This window comes from Polistes fuscatus, unplaced genomic scaffold, assembly GCF_010416935.1.
Source record: "Polistes fuscatus isolate 324 unplaced genomic scaffold, CU_Pfus_HIC Scaffold1, whole genome shotgun sequence".
In the NCBI taxonomy this organism is placed as follows: domain Eukaryota; kingdom Metazoa; phylum Arthropoda; class Insecta; order Hymenoptera; family Vespidae; genus Polistes; species Polistes fuscatus.
The window spans coordinates 17,029,266-17,048,956 of NW_025112997.1; the positions used below are offsets into that span (position 1 = coordinate 17,029,266).

General features: G+C 31.1%; 2 protein-coding genes across 3 annotated transcripts; one reads left to right on the forward strand and one right to left on the reverse strand.

Moving 5' to 3' along the window:
• Positions 1-596: 596 nt before the first annotated feature.
• Positions 597-9,287, forward strand: LOC122515530. Of its 2 annotated transcripts, XM_043632924.1 has the most exons (9): positions 597-823; positions 998-6,234; positions 6,305-6,622; positions 6,700-7,224; positions 7,306-7,433; positions 7,527-7,736; positions 7,834-8,054; positions 8,135-8,531; positions 8,614-9,287. In XM_043632924.1, exons 2-9 carry the CDS (start codon positions 1,152-1,154, stop codon positions 9,151-9,153), a joined length of 7,422 nt encoding a protein of 2,473 aa, XP_043488859.1. In that variant the 5' UTR covers positions 597-823; positions 998-1,151; the 3' UTR covers positions 9,154-9,287. The 2 variants fall into 2 exon arrangements, with proteins under 2 accessions (XP_043488859.1, XP_043488866.1); XM_043632931.1 differs by lacking the exons at positions 597-823; positions 7,834-8,054; positions 8,135-8,531; positions 8,614-9,287 and having other exon boundaries at positions 886-6,234; positions 7,516-7,703.
• Positions 9,288-9,337: 50 nt separating this feature from the next.
• On the reverse strand, positions 9,338-10,324 carry LOC122517143. Its single transcript, XM_043635579.1, has one exon. The coding sequence runs from the start codon at positions 10,322-10,324 to the stop codon at positions 9,338-9,340; it is 987 nt and encodes a 328-aa protein (XP_043491514.1).
• Positions 10,325-19,691: the final 9,367 nt, after the last annotated feature.

The window sequence follows — 19,691 nt, forward strand, 5'->3', positions numbered from 1 at the left end:
AAATATAATTTTACATAACAAATTGATCTCAAAAGAGTATTTGTACCACAAGGATTACGTATATATAAGATCTTAGTAACGCTATTATGACCTCGAAGAGAATTTTTAGAACACTTTATCAAATTTTAGGAATCATAATTAAAGATTTATCTTGTACAATAATTTTAATCTTTAACATATACTCTTTCTTTTATGGATTTGAAGAACTCTCCTATAATATTTTTTCAATACAGCCCACCACCTTTCTACAGAGACAGTCTTATCTATCGCTTCTCTGAAGTCAACAGCACATGGCTTTGTGAAACGGTAATCTATCCAACTAATAATCATGTCCATCGCTTAACTTTAGAGATTGTATGGAAACTAGTTTTCTCAATGAAGCAAAGAGCACTGACAAATTTAATCATTAACATATATTCATATATACATATTATATTCTTTTCGATGAAAATTTCCCTTCTCCGAAGTAACCACTGCGCAAGAACATTAAAATAATTACATAAAAATAAAGATATTATAAATGCATTTCTGTAGGCATACACACATGTTTATACACTATAAATTAAAAATAATTATTTAAAATTCCATTACAATATAACTATATTATATATACTATTATAGAATATATCATATACCATCATATACTATCAAAGAATACTGTTTTCTTTGATAGTTTGTACCGTCATCGCATTAAGTACCTACTATCGCCCACTTGTGGTCCCGGTAGTAACTAAACTGAATCTGGGTAGATAAGAAAGGGGACTAGTGAGCTTCTATGTACTGGTGTATTCTTTGGTATCGTGTTTTTGGTGATTAGTCCTAGGTCTGTATGACGCAAAGTGTAGTTAGTAAATAATAAGATTAGGAAAATAAATTAAATTTTTAATATTTTTATTTATCTCTTTCGCTTTAGAATATTGTTTCTTTTTCTGTATTAAAACTAACATATATAAGTGATCAATAGAAAATGTTAAAAAATTCTATTTTATGTTGGCAGAACTGAGTTTTTATCTTTAATATAACCTCAACATGTTGGTGCACGTTTTGTTGCGTTTTGATTGTTTATAATATTCAAGAATACATGTGTATAAAATTGTGTGAAAGTTTTATTATAAAGAATAGATAGTATATAAATCAAAAAATTAAAAATAATGTCACCAGTGATTGATGATGAAATTACAGAAACGATGAGTTACAGTAATGAAAAAAAGAAACGAAAAAAGCATTCATTAACATCAAATAATAATATAAGTTTGGAGAATGATGAACAAAATATTTCTACTACGACTGAACAAAATCATGATAATAGTTATGTTAAAGAACATAAAAAAAAACGAAGTAAGCATTCATTAACACTTTCTAATGGTATAACAACGGAGAGTGACTGTAATACTACTTCGATTGAGACCGAAGGAAATCAGAATGAGAGTCCTATTAAGGAACATAAAAAGAAACGACGTAGCCTTACAATAACATCTGTTAATGATATGACTGTAGGGAATGATAATAATATTACTTTAATTGAGACCGAAAGAAAAAATCAGGATGAGAGTCCAATTAAGGAACATAAAAAGAAACGAAGCAAGCTTTCAATATCTTCTACTAATGGTATAACCATAGAAAATGATAATAATACTACTTCAATTGAGACCGAAGAAAATCAGGATGAAAGTCCTGTTAAAGAACATAAAAAGAAACGAAGTAAGTTTTCAATAACACCTATGAATGGTATAACCACAGAGAATGACAATAATGTTACTTCAATTCAGATAGAAACAAATCAGGATGAAAGTCCTGTTAAGGAACATAAAAAGAAACGAAGCAAGCTTTCATTAACACCTATGAATAATACAACCATGGAGAATGACAATAATACTACTTCAATTGAGACCGAAGAAAATCAGGATAAAAGTCCTGTTAAGGAACGTAAAAAGAAACGTAGTAAGCTTTCAATATCTTCTATTAATGGTATAACCATAGTAAATGATAATAATACTACTTTAATTGAGACCGAAGAAAATCAGGATGAAAGTCCTGTTAAGGAACGTAAAAAGAAACGAAGTAAGCATTCATTAACACTTTCTAATGGTATAACAACGGAGAGTGACTGTAATACTACTTTAATTGAGACCGAAGAAAATCAGAATGAAAGTCCTTTTAAAGAACATAAAAAGAAACGAAGCAAGCTTTCATTAACACCTATGAATGATGTAACCATGGAGAATGACAATAATACTACTTCGATTGAGGCTGGAAGAAATCAGGAATCGAGTCCAGTAAAGGAACGTAAAAAGAAACGTAGTAAGCTTTCAATAACACCTATGAATGGTATAACTATAGAGAATGATAATATTACTTCAATTGAGATCGAAGAAAATCAGGATGAAAGTCCTGTTAAAGAACATAAGAAGAAACGAAGCAAGCTTTCATTAACATCTATGAATGGTATGCCAGCGGAGAATGACCATAATACTTCTTCGATTGAAATAGAAACAAATCAGGATGAGAGTATTAGTCAACAATCAAAAAAGAAACGACGTAAGCTTTCAATAACAGCTAATAGTGAAATAATCAAGGAAAATGATAATAATACTAATTTGATTGATACCAAAGAAAATCAGGAATCGAGTCCAGTTAAAGAACCTAAAAAGAAACGAAGTAAGCTTTCAATATCTTCTACGAATGATATAATCATAGAGAATGATAATAATGTTACTTCGATTGAGACAGAAGAAAATCAGGATGAGAGTTTCAGCCAATCTAAAAAGAAACGACGTAAGCTTTCAATAACATCTACTAATGATATAACCAAGGAAAATGATAATAATACTACTTTGATTGATACCAAAGAAAATCGGGATGAGAATTCTGTTAAAGAACCTAAAAAGAAACGAAGTAAGCTTTCAGTAACACCTACGAATGATATAACAATAGAGGATAACAATAATACCTCTCTCGAAGACGAAGAAAATGAAGATGAGAATTCCAAGAAAAAAGCTGGTAAAATTAATGTTAAAGGATTATCTGGGAAATACTTTAGAAAAGCTTTTGTTTCTTCCCATGGTTTTGACGAATTAAAAACATTCGTAACTGTCTGTACAGAAAATAAAAAGAAAGATTTAGCTTCCGAATATTTATCCGCTGGTGGAAATATTCTTGAAGTATTAAGATTGTTGGATAGTTCTGATAAAAAGAATACCAGTAAAGCTAGTACCGTGTTCACGGCGATAAATATTTTGATTATGAAGATTTTGGCCGATTTTCCACAAAATTTGTCTAGCGCGGAAGAGGCTTGTCGTCATTTAGTTAATTCGCATATGTCTTTTGTACATTCCATGCTGTCTGCTCAAAGTAGCGCTAAGCAGCGTAAAATAGTATTGAAATTGCTCACAGCAATTGTATCCTTGGGTGGATCTCTTCCCCGAGAGTTGATAGCTCATTTACCTGTTCAACCGAAAGCTATAGAAATGCTTGTACAACACGCAAAACCATCAGATTCACAAAACGTAAGAACATGCTACATTCACTTCATTCTTTCATTTTTAATAGAAGGAAATGTTACAGTTATCAGATCATTAATAGATAAACGTGAGGCACTTACCAGCATTTTTCCTGGATTGATTTACGACAAACCAGAGATTATCAATTTATTATTAGTTAGTTTAAAAAAATATATATTGGAAAACCCTGGAATTAGCAAGACGTTAAAGTTGCATGTTTTTTCTACACCTGTTGTTCAAAGTTTGATTTCTCTTTATAATTGGAAGGGATCAACTAATTGGGCTAGAGGCAAACGTAGTAAAACTGCTACTACTGACGTTCCAGCAGAACAAAAAGAGCTTGTTACTGATATATTACATGAATTTTTAATCACTTTACTTACATCTCATAGACATGGTATAATTTTCCATGATCGTTCCATTGGTACTTCACGCGAGAAGCATAATCAATTGATAAATACTGTACTTGAGAGTTTAGAACGCCCTTGGGAATATGCAAAGCCATCGGATTTAATTGTTAAAATAATGGCTTCTTGTCCAAGTCTCATTCGATCACAGTTTTTCTACTTGGAATCTTATCTGGAACCTAGAGTCTCCAAAAAATGGATTTCTGTTATGACATTTATTAAACAGATCATTGAAACAATAGATATGGATGCATGTTTAAAAACATGTTCCCCTGAATTAAATACGATTCAATTAACCAATGCAATAGGATCATTATGCGTGTCATCATTTTTAATAAAAGCTGTTATTATTCCATCTTTAAATCACTCTAGCATAATCGTACGGCACGAAGCTATGGAATTATTATTTTGTATGATCAATAAAATGAAAAAATATTTATTAGCTACAAAATTGTATAATAAAAATGATCTTGAAGTAAAAAACAGTGTGACGAATTACATCATGAAGACTGTACCTAATTTAAATATTATATTAAAAGTATGGACTGATGCTTTTGTAATAAATAAGGATACAAATAATTTATCGGAAGATAATAGTTTATCCGAGCCATCTAAACAAAATCATTTTTCTACGATTTTAAATGTACTTCATATGTACAATGATATATGTCCAGAACTTTTGAATACAACGTTAGATGTGCAACCTAATTTATTGTTCTCCGGATTAAATAATTTGCATGACATAGATGACAAAGAATTAATTATTTTAAGGATCAAAGCAATACAGTTTCTACTTGCATTAAATTCATCCGAATTCACTCCATCTAAAACAGCATTCACGGAAACTTTCGTATTTCTAAGTTTTCTTTTAAATGAAAACTCATCTATGATTTGTTCATATGCAAAAACGACTACCAAAACTTTATTAAATATAACAGGATTGTTTGATGGATGTCACGAACAATTGGACATATGGATTAATGGTTTATGTAATGTAGATAATTCTGAGGAGAAAACAGAGCTAGTAAATTGGCTTATTAAACTCATTAAAACTACTATTAAACATATGGATAAATATGTAAATATAATAAGAACAGCGGAAGAAGTTGCCAATGATGGAATAGTAAATGATAACGAATTGAGTAACACAATCAATGAATCTCATTCTATCGAAGATAGAAAGAACGTTGAAAAATTGTCTATGCAATCAGCTACATCCATTTTGCCTATTTTATGTTGTGCAATTAATAAGTTGAAAGCGAATTCTACTTTTGTTCTATCGCAATATATGTCTTATGTATTAGTTCATACGCTACATTATCAAGTCAATCCAGAACCTTTGATATCTTTGGTTACGGATATTCAAGATTTGGAAGGAGTAAAATATTTACTTAGTTGGTGTCTCGATAGTAATCCTACTAGTATACCAAAAATATTTTCATCTATGAATACGATGCATAAATTAAGTAAAGCATTATTGAAAGATTCGACAATAAAATTGAACGAACTGTTCACAGGAGATATTAAATTGACTTTTAATTATGACAATGAAGAAGTTTTAATAAAACACGCTTTATCGACATATGAAATTATGATACTGCTAAAAATGACTATGTTTCATTTAACACACGATATTCGTAAAAATGATTTTAACGAAATGAAATTTAATAATTATAGAAGAATGATAATGTGTTTATTAAATATAGCAAATACCGTACAAGACGAAGATAGTTCTGCATTTGTAAATAGTTTTGTTAAAACAATATTCAGCCATCCGATAATTTTACAATATTTTTTCTTTCATCAAGACGAAAACACTATTGAGATTATGATAACAAATTTAATTCTTGATATTTGTCAAATAGTTATGAATGTATTTAATTTGCCGATAACTGATTTACTTATGCCATATAAAAACAAGGCTATTATACAGATCGAAAAGATAGCAAATGGAAAACCTCATCAATGTAATTCGATGTATAAAATCATCATTACGCTACTGGAACAATTACAATTTACTGCAGAAGATATCGTGCATTTGTTATTGATATTAACAAAATTGACAAAAGCTAAGTTTATGCTTAAAGACACCTCTAATTTATCGATATGTGGATACATTTTTCCTAAGTTATTGCAACTTTTGTGCAACGAAAATATCAGATGTGTTCATACTGAAGTATCAAAATTAGATATACAATTTGTTAAAAAAGCATTTTCATGTATGATTTTCTTAAAACAACAAAACGTGTCGAATGTTAATTTATGGGAAACAGCTTTGGAAGAATATCTACATCATTTCCCGCATAATATTGCCGCCATTAACACAAGTAAGATATATTTTACAAATCCATGTATATACCTAATATAAATACATTAAAAACAATTGTTTATTTGCAGATACGTACAAATCAATTTTGAAACAAAGCGTTGATAATAAAAATGCACAATTGATTTCATTTTTACTCAGCAAAAATATGAAATTGTTACCTTCGTTCATAAAATATGTGCTTGAACTTGAAAATATGAAAGAAAACACATATTTGTTGTCGGTAATAGAAAATAATTTGAAATACGTATGGAAAGAAGATTTAATTAAAAAATTAAGTGATTCTTACAAGGATGAAATATTACATTACATATTACATCCTGCAGAATCTAAAAATTGGATAGAAGAAAACGTTAATGTAATTTCTTATATTATTGACAATACATTTGGTGAGTATTTGTGATAGTATGAATTCTAATTATTTAATTATACATGTCATATATTTATATTTGTATTTATTTATTAGATTTAGAAAAATGTAATGACGTATGCAATACTGTCTTACAAATTGGCGATCAGTTAGAAATGGTTCACATGTGTTACATTCACATACTGAAGAGTTTGTATTACAAATACGCACTTTTAGAAGAAAATCGTAGTATTCAAATAATAATGAATTTCGTTCAAATACTTTTTCACATAATTACGTTAACATTAAAAAAGGAGTCTAAAAATATTGACAAAGTAATACTTCTGTGTGAACAATTGAGCGATACGATTAATTATTTAAAACAAAAGAAGAATGATTTTATATTTGAAGATTTAAGTACGAGTCATTCTTGGCCACAATTTACTCGTTTTTCACTGAAAATAGGATTCACGTTAACGAAGGATAACAAAACGTATTTACCAATAATAAAAACTCTTGGCATTTTATGCGATGTGATATGTAAAAATGATAGCAATAATGAATACACTAAGACCATATTTGAAATGACCACTTCTCATTCGGAATTTGTTAATACCATGTTAACATCTTCTAAAATTAAAAGTAAATATAATATTTCATTTATTTTTATATTATATATAAAATATTAATATTATTTTTCATATTGCATTTATAAACTTTTAGAGGATATAATACAATTGTTGTGGACCCTAATTCAAAAAAATAAATCTCTAATGAAATCATCGCACATACCACTTTATTTAGCAGCTTATGGTGCAACATTGTCTGAAACGGATCAACTTATTTTACTCGTAAGATACGAATATTCTATGTGTTATTATTAAACATTACTAAGATACGTTTATAAATTGTTCATTGTAATAAACAAAATAGATTTTTTTTAGATATTACAATATTACGAACGTAACAATATTAAAATTCACGAATACCGTCCGTACTTGTGGGGTAATGCAGCGGCGATACATTACAGCGTGAAAGGTGATGTAAGCACTGCAATTTGGAGGCAACCTTCTACTTTTGAAGTATTGGGATTATTTGAACAAGAAATTGTGGAGAATACTATCAAATATTATCCGGTAAATAGATCATTAGAGGTACGTGTTTTGCGTTGAAATTATCTATTGAAAATATACGAGTATTATAAAATATCATCAATTGAATAATTACACTGATATATAATCTTGCTTACAGAGTAGTGAACTGCATAATGCAGGTGATATTTATGATCCTGCATTCTACTTACCTTTACTCTGTTACCTCCTATCGGATAATAATATCGTAGCATGCTATAAAATAACACAGAGCGGAGCTTTGGCTCTTATCTTAATGGCATGTAGTAGCAATCACAATGAAATTCGTATGGCAGCGTATACCGTCATTTCAAGATATTATTTTCATCTTGAATCATCGAGGTATATTATTCATAAAAAAAAATATATATATAAAGATTATTTTTTTAGATATTCATTTTTATTTTATTTTATACTTGCAGTTTCAAAGAAAAAGTTCTTTGGATGCGACTTGTCGATTCCTTACGTAACGGAATATTATCAACAAAAAACAATTTGCAAGACATGCATATCATTTCTTTGATATCTACCTTTTTAGCAAGAACTTCTATAATAGCTACTCAGCCGTTACATCCCTTATATTTGCCACTTCATAATTTTCTTATGGTCAAACCAGCATTGGACTTGAATACAGTACCAGAATTATTACAATTGTTTCATAGTTCTGATGTTAATCACAAGGAACACCGACATTGGATTTTGGAAACTATTCGCGATGGTATCAAAACGGAAAAGGACGTAGAAGTTGCATGTAAATGCATGCTATACAAGATGCTATTAGACTTTTTTAATAGCTTGTTATCAGATACAAAAACAAAGGTAAACTATAAGTTTTCAATAAACGAAAAATAATTATATGCATTTCTTAATATATATTTCATATATGTAATTTTTATTTCAGAAACTTATATTAGAAGTAATCGAATCGAGTACAAAAATTCCTAAATCGTGTCTTTTACTTATACGAGGATACGGATTACTTTGTTGGTTGACAGAAACCGTGTTACGATTGAAAAATTGTGACGCTCAATGGGTAACTCTTATAATTAACATCGTGTCTAATATAATGAAAACCCTTTTGGGTGTCAAGAAAGAATACGATTTTTATAAAGTTTTGTTACTAAAAATTCTCTTATCTTTACGAAGACATTTAACTCTTGGAATAAGTATATGCTCGTTCGAGCAATATCTTAATCTATTACAAACATTACTCGTATCAAATGATTTTAAAAATATTATAAGTAAAGAGGATATGGAAAGTATAGTCGATTTTTCCAAAAATCTTATTGGGAAAATAGACGAATGCGAGAATATGCTGAATTATGGTTGCAAGTACGTTAATAAGGCAGAACATTCAAACACGAAGGAAAACGAATTGGAAGAAACGCAAAAAAGTATGCAAGCGTTGGTTTGGACGTGGTTTAAATACGGTGTAAGATGACATCAACAATAAATTAATTTTAATTGTAATTCATGTTTACTTACCGTACAATTGTATTATCTTTATTCTCGGAACGTTTCTCTTATTTCCTTGGTACAAACTGTTCAAACAAATATAGATCATAGAAAACTTAATGGAACTATTACGATTATTATTAGTATTAGTATTTAGTTTCCCAGCAAATTTATTTTTTCAATACAGGATAAAATGTATGTACAAATACAGGAGCGTCTGGATTTTTTTCTTGACCCTCATGGTGTCTAAGAACGAGCACCAGTTTCTTTATCTCCTTTTTCTTCGATACTGGCTTCTTATCAGAAACATGCATGCCTGTTTTAATGGCTCCTTTCCAATCATCCACGTCTTTTGGAAGTAAATGAACCACTTCGCTTGTTGAACCTTTGTTCAATTTTTCTATAGCCGCTTGAGCAGCAGGGCTAGATAACGCAATATGTGCAGCAAGATCTTGATCATCACTACTAAGAAAAGCAGTTTTCCATTCAGAATTGGCTTGAGCACAATCATTACAGTTTGCCGGACCAGCGGCATGCTTTCTAGGATGACCCGGTGCATCATATTGAAAACATTTTTGATTTTGAGAGTCATCTAAAACTGCCTTTGCATCTGCCGATGTTGTACCAGTATAACGAGCGCCACCGATTAACAAAACTATTTTGTTATTCTCCTCGAGCCATTTAATTTCTGTCATGTAATCTGCCAGCAATCTTACGTTTCTTTTCAGTTGTTTAATAGTTTCTTGCCTCAATTCGGAGGCATTTATCCCTGTTTGCTCGGCGATTACAGAAAAAAGACAATTGTTTAAGTCATGATGGATATCTTTCGGCTGACCTCTTCCACGAAAGGTCCAATGCCCTTCTTCTTGATTGTTTGTATGATACTCTATATCTATTGGAGTACCTTGTTCATTTTCACCAATTGTCTGCATTAGTTCATGACCCGATCTCCATATTCTAATGGGTGCACCCGTTACATAAGCTAAAGCAGCTAGATGGATTAAACCAGCTGGCCCATAATTTTCTAAATCCCATATTAATCTCCATGCTTGCCGAAGATTCTCCAATTTTTCGATCGGAGATGCATTCGATCTATACCTCCTAACCGATCTATACCTGCGATCCCTACTCTCTTGCGATTCTCTTTCATTATCCATTCTTACGATAATTTATTTTATCCACGATTATTTTTCCTGAAATTTCATTTTTAATTTGGCTGGTCCATATTTTGAATTTTTTTCGATACGTTGTTATTTTTTTCTAATATTAATATTCATGTTGTAGAAATAAAAAATTTAAATTATTCATAAAATTGTCCCTTTTTAGGAAAAAAGAATCCATCTGAAAGGGAAGATTCGTATAAGAGATATTTTCAGAATGTATATAATTACGACAATTAAAATACCTACGTTTTTTCTGTATCATTTTGGGATTTAATTTTTTATCGGTAATTTTGAATGAATTTTGATTAATCATGATTTTGTCCAAATATTTGAATATTTTTTATATTAATTTTATAATTTTGAACATTGTCTTTGCCAAAAAATTAAATTGTTTTGTGCAATTGTTTCAAAAGACATTTATTTCGCGTACTAGATTCGATATATTTATCGAAATAATTCGATAAATTAAGGAAAGAAAATTCAAGCTTAATTGTATTTTTTTGTCTTTTTTTACTCATGTGTCGGTCAAAACTTATTCGAAAAGTTCGAAAGTAAGTCAGGAAGATTAGAGGATGAAATTTTAGAAAATTTGTCGAGGTTTCGTCATTGTAGGGTTTAAATATTAAAGGAATCGAGAAAATGAAAGAAATCGCCATTTTTCCTGTTGAACGAGGAGAGAAAGAGGGAATGGTTAAGGGCTGCCAGAAGGAAGAGGAAACGATCGTTGGCAGTTGAAAGAGGTGGGGAAAAGGAAAGATAGAAGGGGTGAGAAGCAGGTGAAGTGGGGATCTAACAGATCCCCTCGCTCGATTCGTGGGTTTCACCGGTCTCTTCGACGATCCATGGATCAGTCTCGGTGCAACCGTCCTTTGGGTTTGGTTGTGTTCCTTTTTCTTCTTTTATTTTCATTATTATTATATCTTGACTACGAATATGGGTAACACTTTATATTTCCAGTTGGATGATATTTTTCTCGTTCAAATTACAACGCGTTTTTTCGGTATTATTTTTGAACCAGTGACAACGAGCCTGACGATGGATTTATGAGAATAGTGTAAGATAAAGAAATTTTTGGTTGTGTGTCTAATCGAGATGCATCTTACGCGAAGCGTGTCAACCCTTTTTTATTAATGTGTACGAAGTGAAATTCTTATTTTTTTTTCTTTTTTTTTCTTTTTATTGTGTTAAAATTGTAAAAAGATTTTTTGGTGAAATCCGACGATACATTTCAGAGTTTACTTTCACAGTGTTATTCTTATTTTTTGTATTATGTTTCTTTTTCTTTCTTATAAAAATATTATCAAGGATATAAGAAATAGGAATATCGAAGAAGAAGAAGAAGAAGAAGAGGAAGAGAAAGACGTGTGCATGACGATGCGATCGTTCGAGCATCCAAGTCGATAACACGAACGACGTTTCGTATGCCGTCCCGTCGGAGAGTTCGATGCGTGGATAAGAGACTCTTTTCTTTCGACGAACAAAGATGAAATTGTTCGTTCTTTCGTTCGTTCGTTCGTTCGTTTGATTCAAAACGAATCAAAAAGGAAATCTGATTTCAATTTAATTACAAATCATTCGACGACATCTCGGATAATAAACATCGTTTCTTTTTTTTTGTCTTTTCTTTTTCTCATTGATATCAATCACAAGGAAATATTTCATTAAGGATGGACAAATAAGCAAATTAATTTTTACCGCCGTTTCGTAATTTCTTCCTTCCGTTTTGTTTTTGCTTTTATTTTTAACAGACAGGTGGCGCTGACAATTGGCCCGGCTTAAAAAACGCGCCAATGACATTCTTTTATTTTTGCAACGTTGATAAACGATCGTTATTTCGTAGCGGATGAAAAGACGTTATTGTCGACAAATAAATCGCGTAATAATTTCGTAATACTCGAGATTAACTTCGAATGATATCTTTATAACATTTAACGAACGAATTGTACGCGATTAGTACGTAATTTGCGATTTTTCGTTGGTTGGAATTCGTCGCGACGTTATAGTGATGCTGCGCGTATAACTGTGTGTTTAGTGCGCGTGTATATGTATGTGTCGTGTGTGTTTTTATGTGTGGTATACGCGTGTTTGAAACAGTGTCTTTCTTTATATTTCCCAGTCATTTATCATCGTTCTTTTCTATGATGGATACAAGCTGAACGAATATTCATTTATCCGTTGGATTCTTCCTTCGGAAATAACTACTTTCAAAGGGCATGTATGGCTGGTAAATATCACATATATTAATATTCCATATACATAAATTATCTTATAAATAAGATGTTCTTTATAAACGGATATCAAAGTTCAAACAAATTCGAATCGTCAGCTCGATTATATTCGTTTATTATATTTTACACTACTTTGAAATTAACCTCAAAATTATTATTAACATTGTTGACAATTTATTTAAAAATTAAGTATGTATATAATAATACGCATCACTATCATTTAGGTTTTATCATACGTATATATAGAGACATATATATATATATTTATATATATGACAAAGTTTTTCCAACTTTTCCGATTGGCGACCATCTTTACTCGAGCAAATATTTTCACGACCCTGAGTTTAGACTATAAATTATCTTTTCTTTCATTATTATAAACTCACAGACATATGATACGTTTAGTGTCAACTCAACTGTTTGATAATTACCTTTCTATCGTCGAAGAAATTTGTTAGTATCGTTAAAATTTCTACGATCTTCAAATTTAGTTACGCGACCGACCCCATATATATACAAAATCACACTTTGCTATTATGGTTATCGAAATTAATTTTTTCGACAAAGGAAAAAAAACTTTCCGAAGGAAAAAAAAAGCGAAAGAACCAAACCACGTAAAGTTTTTTCTTTTCTTTTTTTTTTCTTCTTCTATAAAAAGATATTCGTACGCGTAGACATATTGGTATGGTCGAACGGTTGCTTTCGATTCTCGAAAGTCATCGACTTTTCGAAGAAGATGGAGTTTAACGGCCGTAAAGAAGTGCCGGTATGGAAACCAGAGAGGAAGAAGAAGAAGAAGAAGAAGAAAAAGAAGGGAAAAATGCGTATATACCACCTACAAATGTTATTCTCGATTCTTGTACGTGCTGCGTTCACGTGTGCATCGTCTTCTCATTGCTGCTGCTGCTGTTGCTGCTGCTGCTGTTATTGCTGCTATGTAACGTATGGAATATATGCATCTATGTATATACATACACACGTACACACGTATATTTATATATCTATACGTACTTATATATTTTCTATAGAAGTATTTCACTAGAGTATGCGTAAGAAAGGATTGTACGTTCGAGGAACGTTTCTGTTTCCTCTCACGCACGAATGCACGTTCAGGCACGTAGCTATTCAATACGCATCCGCTTTTGCAGTCGTACCATTGGTAATAAATGCATTGGCCATTGGTCACGTAAAGACGCCAATGCAACTTCCAAAATTCTTTCTGTTTTCCCTTTTAACTTACTCTCCTTTATCCTATTATTTCTTATTATTCGTCTCCCCATCAATATGACAATTATTTAAGTGAAATATGTTTTCGAATGTACATTATTTAATTACTGTTCAAACTACGTTCTTCTTTTCGTCAGGTTTATTTGAATGTATTTTTTATTTTCATAAAATTTATAATAATAATAATAATAATTAAGATAGTTTTTAACGAGACCGAATAAATAGGATAAATGTTTTAGATTTTATCGGAAGTTTTAAAAGTAAGCGATTGTTTGAATTTAATTTATGGTAAAGGGGATGAAAATAACAGATGATCTATATTAAAGTTGGTATAATAATTCCAGTAGTTAATCTAATGAACCTGAACAAATAGAGGAAAGTAGTAGTAAGTTTCTTTACTACTTACTATGGTAGGAAAAGAGATTAGGTGGGTACGATCTTCTTTTAGATCAGTAAAATCCCGAGGCAAGACGGTGGACGGTGTGCCAAGTAAATCGAGGAAGATTCCCGATCTTTTGTTTTTCTTTTTCTATTCTCTTTCTCTCTTTTCTCTTTCTTTTGGTCTATATCTCGAACTCCGCAATAGAGCGTGACGCTGGTGATTCCAACAAACCAGATATATATTATCCTACGATCGTTATCGGTCTGCGTTATATGCCGGACTGTAAAGGGTGTAACTTTGCCACGATTTAACCGACGAGTTTAGTGCATTCTTCTGATATATCTTATAAGTATCCTTCGAGAACATATTTTCAACTAATTAGAATCCGTTAGGTATCGAAAACACATTTAATGGGGTTTCGATTATTTTAATAAAATAATATCGTATCGTAGTTGTATATCTCCATTATTCTATGAACAATGAAAATCTTGTATAACGATATTACATTGTTTTTCTTTTTTTTTTGTTAAACATTAAAATCATTACAGTTGCATGTTATTTATAACCTTCTTTTTTTATCTTGACATAAAAGTTTATAGTAAATCAAGGATCGCGTATAATATTTTTCTCTATGGTATGCAATCCTTGATGCAATTAACTTTCATCTAAAACTTTATCCTTTTTAAAATTCTTTTTCTTTTTTAAATTTGTTCAAAATTTAACGATATTATAAAAAGGGGTCTAATTGAATAAATTCATTAATACAAAATTATATTTCAATGAATTACTCTATCGAATATCAAATCAATCCTTCGAAAAAATTAAACTGCCGAAAAACTTGTAAATCGTTGTTGCGTACGTTTTCTTAACCATCAAATCAATTTTAGTGATAATTCTCTATCACAATAAAATATCTTGTTAAGGTATATCATTATGCGTGTGTCTCATCAGATCTTCTTCTTCCCGATGGTCGGGATCAATTAAGACCGATCGTTGATGACTCAATTTTCTAAGTTGATCGTTCACGATGATCCCAACGGAGCTAGCTAGTTGGACACCGCGTAAGAATGTAATGAAATGCGAGTGCATCCTACGAAGGGTCTTCGTTAATGACGTTGTCCGTGTAGATAAGCTCGAGCATCACGCTGCGAAATTCCAGTTAAATGGGAAAGAAGTACACGTATGTGTAAGGAAAACGTAGTAGTGGTGGTGGTGGTGGTGGTAGATGAGGGCCTGGTTAAAGAGGAAAGAAGGAAGGCAAGGGGCAGGGGGAGGGGGAGGGGGAGGGAATTCGAGTTACGAACAGAAGTAAGTAACCTGTAGTCGTTATAACGGCCGCAAAGAGAGGGAGAGAGAGAGAGAGAGTGAGTATATTCCTCTCGAGATACGGATTTGATGAGTTTGAAAATAATTTACCTTTTACGATATATATATATATATATATATATATATATATATTTATGTATGTGTGTATGTATGTCCTTTTGCAGAAATTTTCAAGCAGAAAACTAGAAACAGCACGTTTAATTTTATTTCATTTGTTTTTTTGTTTTGTTACGAAAATATGAAGTTTTGGTACGAAAATAATATCAATCGATTAAGTGAACGAGAAACTAACGGACTTTTAAGATCACAGTTAAATTTCAAGCTGATTTTATATTTAAATATTCGATTCGAACGTGAACATAATAAACGTTGCAATCCTTTCCTATTGGGGAGTGGAGGGGGAACATTATATCAACGGTTAACAATTGTTTACTGTTGATAGTAGAAATATTTTGAGGAAAATTGTTGATGTAAAAGACTATTGAAATATTTGAAAATTGTTTTACGTTTTTGTTTGAAAGTATAATATTTTAAAAGAAAAAACAGATTTTTTTAGAGAGAGAGAGAGAGAGAGAGAGGTTCGGGTAACACTTAAATCGTTTCGCATCGACGATTACGTCTAATCACGTACGATACAACGGAGTTAATTAATTTATTAAAAGGTTTATCACCTTGCCTTGCGTTACAAAGTGATCGGCCGTTTGCGTAGTGTATAACCGGCTCTCTTATAAATCTCATCGATAGTAGTAGTATATACGTGTGCATTTAAATATCACAAAGATAGACGTTAATTGCAATCGTTTTTCTTTTAAGATAGAGAGTTCTGGTTCTATCTCAATAGAAGAATCAAGCGTTTCTCTTGGTTTTGTATTTTTTTTAACCGTATACGTTAGATATCAAATCGATTTTTAGTGTTTTTATCTGATTTTTTGTCTATCGTAAAAGATCTAACAAGTATTTAAACGTTATTTCATTCTTCATTTTTTGTCATTGTTGTTGATGTGATGTTGTTTTGTTTGATAAAATAGAGAAAGAAAAAAAGAGCTATGAAAGTGTTAACTACTCTCTTAAACGTCGGCAGATTCTTAAGGGGGTACTTTCGTTCGAAAGAGTTGTAAATTAAATGAGCAATTCTACGCTTGTATTACTTACAAAGTATTATTACGACCCAGACGTTATCCCTTTTTATCGGTCGACACACCGAATGATTTAAATCTAGCCCAAGGCCACCTTTACTCTCTCCTCTTGTGTTTCATTTTAATTATTATACGTGTAAATACCACCTTCGTATAATACGATCTAACCTGCAGACATATTATATCTATAGATTAGAATTTTACAGGTATATATATATACATACACTATACTTGTGTTTGAGAAAGCCAAAGGATGTTTTAACATTGTAGAGTAAGTAATAAAAAGATCTAGAAATTAAGATAAAGAGAGAAAGAGAATATGTTAGCGATAGCTATAAGGACAACCAGTAATTAGAGATTACTCGTTTATTTGATACAACTTTTCTCCTCTATTTATTTTTCTTTCTTACTGTTTGTGGTTGGTCGTGTTTTACTATAATAAGTATAAGGGATCATCTCCGATGAAAGTTGCTAGTCTGAAGCTTTGAATTATTACTGTTATCGCGATAATTCAATATCCATGTTTTCCCTTCTTCGTTTCATCCCCGGACGTATGAATCTTATTGTATATATATGTGTTTGTGTGTATATATGTAAGTGTGTATGTGTGATCGATAAACTTTCTTCTTGTTCGTTCATAGAAATATGGACGATACAATGTCGACAAACTGTCGTAATATTCTTTGAATGTAAGATCTATCTTGATCTTTATGTACTCTGTAAATCATTTAACAAAAATGAGAAAGGGAGAGTGAGAGTGTGAGAGAGTGAGAAAGAGAGATATGTAGAAAAGGGTGTAAATTCAAGTGAGTGTCGTTGACGGTGCGGTTTATTTATGGTGGTCAAAGCGTGAACATGATCTCTTATGCTAGTACCAAGTGGAAAGTTGTGGTACCTACTCTACTGTGGAATCGATTTACAATTCAAGACGATCATTTTATTTATGTCTGATTTTTTCTATATTGTTTAGAATCGAAAGAAGTTTAATTATTGTGAATTAATAATTCGATTAATATAATAATAATTAATATTCGATTATAATAATAAATAATAATATATTAATTATATATAATAATATATAAATATAATAATTAAATAATCGATAATTAAATATTCGATTAATAATTTTTTTTTTCTCAATTAACAAGTAATTTCTATTCAATTTAATGACCACAAAAATAATTTTGGAATAAAATATTGCATTGTTTTATAATTATTATTTAAGTAATACGAATGTGTGTGTTATTCAATTGTACATTTACAAAAACAAATGATTTGGTTATCATTAAAAAATGTAGAAATAGAAAATTTTCGCGATAATATTCCGAATAATATTTTTCTCACGATTTTAATAATGGGATGAACAAAATATTCGAAAGTGTGGGGATTCTCGGGAACGTTGAATATCTTTTTCTTTCTTCTTTTTTTTTTTATGTATAACGAGTTACGATCATGGCGGATATCACATGAGAAGGATAATGAGTGTAACACATTTTTATTTTTTTATTTTTCTTTTCCCTTAGGTAATTCTTTCAGCATATATATCGCATAATTAGATATAATTATTAAAAAGTAGCTCAATAACCCAATCCAGGAAGTTGAATAAAGTCGTGATATCGATGTTTAAACGTTACTATATTCGATGGATAAGGTACTCGAGCGGAAAATTTCCAAGTAGCTCATAGTAAAACCTGGTCCATTTATCTAATATCTCGTCACGCGTATGTACACATTCTTGTTTTCTACATTAATTAATTTAATCGCGTCTCCGTGATCGGTTTCGAGGTCGTCTCCTTATGTACCGTTGAATTTATCCATCGAGATTGTACCCTTTAAACCGGAAACGAATTGTTCTTGACACGAACCTGAATTGTAATAATAATAATTATTATTATTTATTCATTCATTTGAGTTGTAATAATCGTCTAGACGAGGTCATTACGTTTTTAATGATTATATTATTTATTTCTACTCGTTAATTCTCTTAAACGACCTATGCAATTTTAACATTGCTAAAATTTAATTGCACACATAAATATAAATAATAATCGTTTCTTATTTTGTTTCTTACAATTTTTGAATTTATCATCTAAGAAATCTTTTTATAAACAACTGGAACACTCCGTATATAAATATATACAGATGAAAATATTATTGCATATATTGTTTCATTGATCAATTATTAAATCAATTAAACGTATATCTTGTCAAAAAAGTAAAAAAATAAAAGAGAATCGATAACTTTTGTCAAAAATATTCTTCCATTCCGGATCTGTAAAAACAGAATTGGGTACCCTGGACATTTTTTTATTTGTTTTTGACGTCAAAGAGAAAGAAAGAAAGCAAGAAAAAAGATATATTCGTAAGATAAATATTTTTCAGTTAACGAGCACTCGATCGGTAGCTGAAAAACGCGACGAGTCATCTTCAGTGAGCTTCTCTTCCATCGTACGATCTCAGTTAACTTTCGGTCTTACTTGACCGCTTTGCTTCCTCGTAACCACAAATAATAATAAAAGAAAAAAAAAGAAAAACCCTCACCTCGCAAAAAAACGAAAACGAGATTGAAAGAGAAGAAGAGTGTGTGTGCGCGCGCGCGCGCGCGTGTGTGAGAGAGAAAGAAAAAAAAAGAGAAAAAAAGGATAAGAATGAAAATAATCCTACCGTAGGAGCATTACACGTTTCACCGAACATCTTCTCAGCTCCTTCCGAAGAAACAGCAAGGACCCTAAATCCTCTTTCTACCCCCCCCCTACCCCCACCTCCTCTAACCTCCCCACCTCTCTCCTCTTTGCGGTTTTATGATCGCGCAAGCGCATAATAAGCATGACGTCTCGCGTTTCGTTCTTTTGCAACACTTATCGGTTTTCTAATTTTCTACATAGGTACTACGTAGAAATTATCGATATCCCCCCCTCCCCCGATGTTATCTTTAAAATTGTCACTCGTATACATGATCGATAAAGAAAACAAATTATCGGGAAAATTTACATATTATTACGAGATAATCAATTATTTTTTTCTATTTTTTATATCTAACGAACTGTATCCATTCGAACGTT

Excerpts from the sequence above, each read along its gene's own strand:
- LOC122517143 (XM_043635579.1), bottom strand. The coding sequence starts at position 10,324 with ATGGATAATGAAAGAGAATCGCAAGAGAGTAGGGATCGCAGGTATAGA.
- LOC122515530 (XM_043632924.1), top strand. The coding sequence starts at position 1,152 with ATGTCACCAGTGATTGATGATGAAATTACAGAAACGATGAGTTACAGT. Across the intron at positions 6,623-6,699 it reads TATTATTGACAATACATTTG|ATTTAGAAAAATGTAATGAC; the intron begins GTGAGTATTTGT and ends TTTATTTATTAG. Across the intron at positions 7,737-7,833 it reads CGGTAAATAGATCATTAGAG|AGTAGTGAACTGCATAATGC; the intron begins GTACGTGTTTTG and ends TCTTGCTTACAG.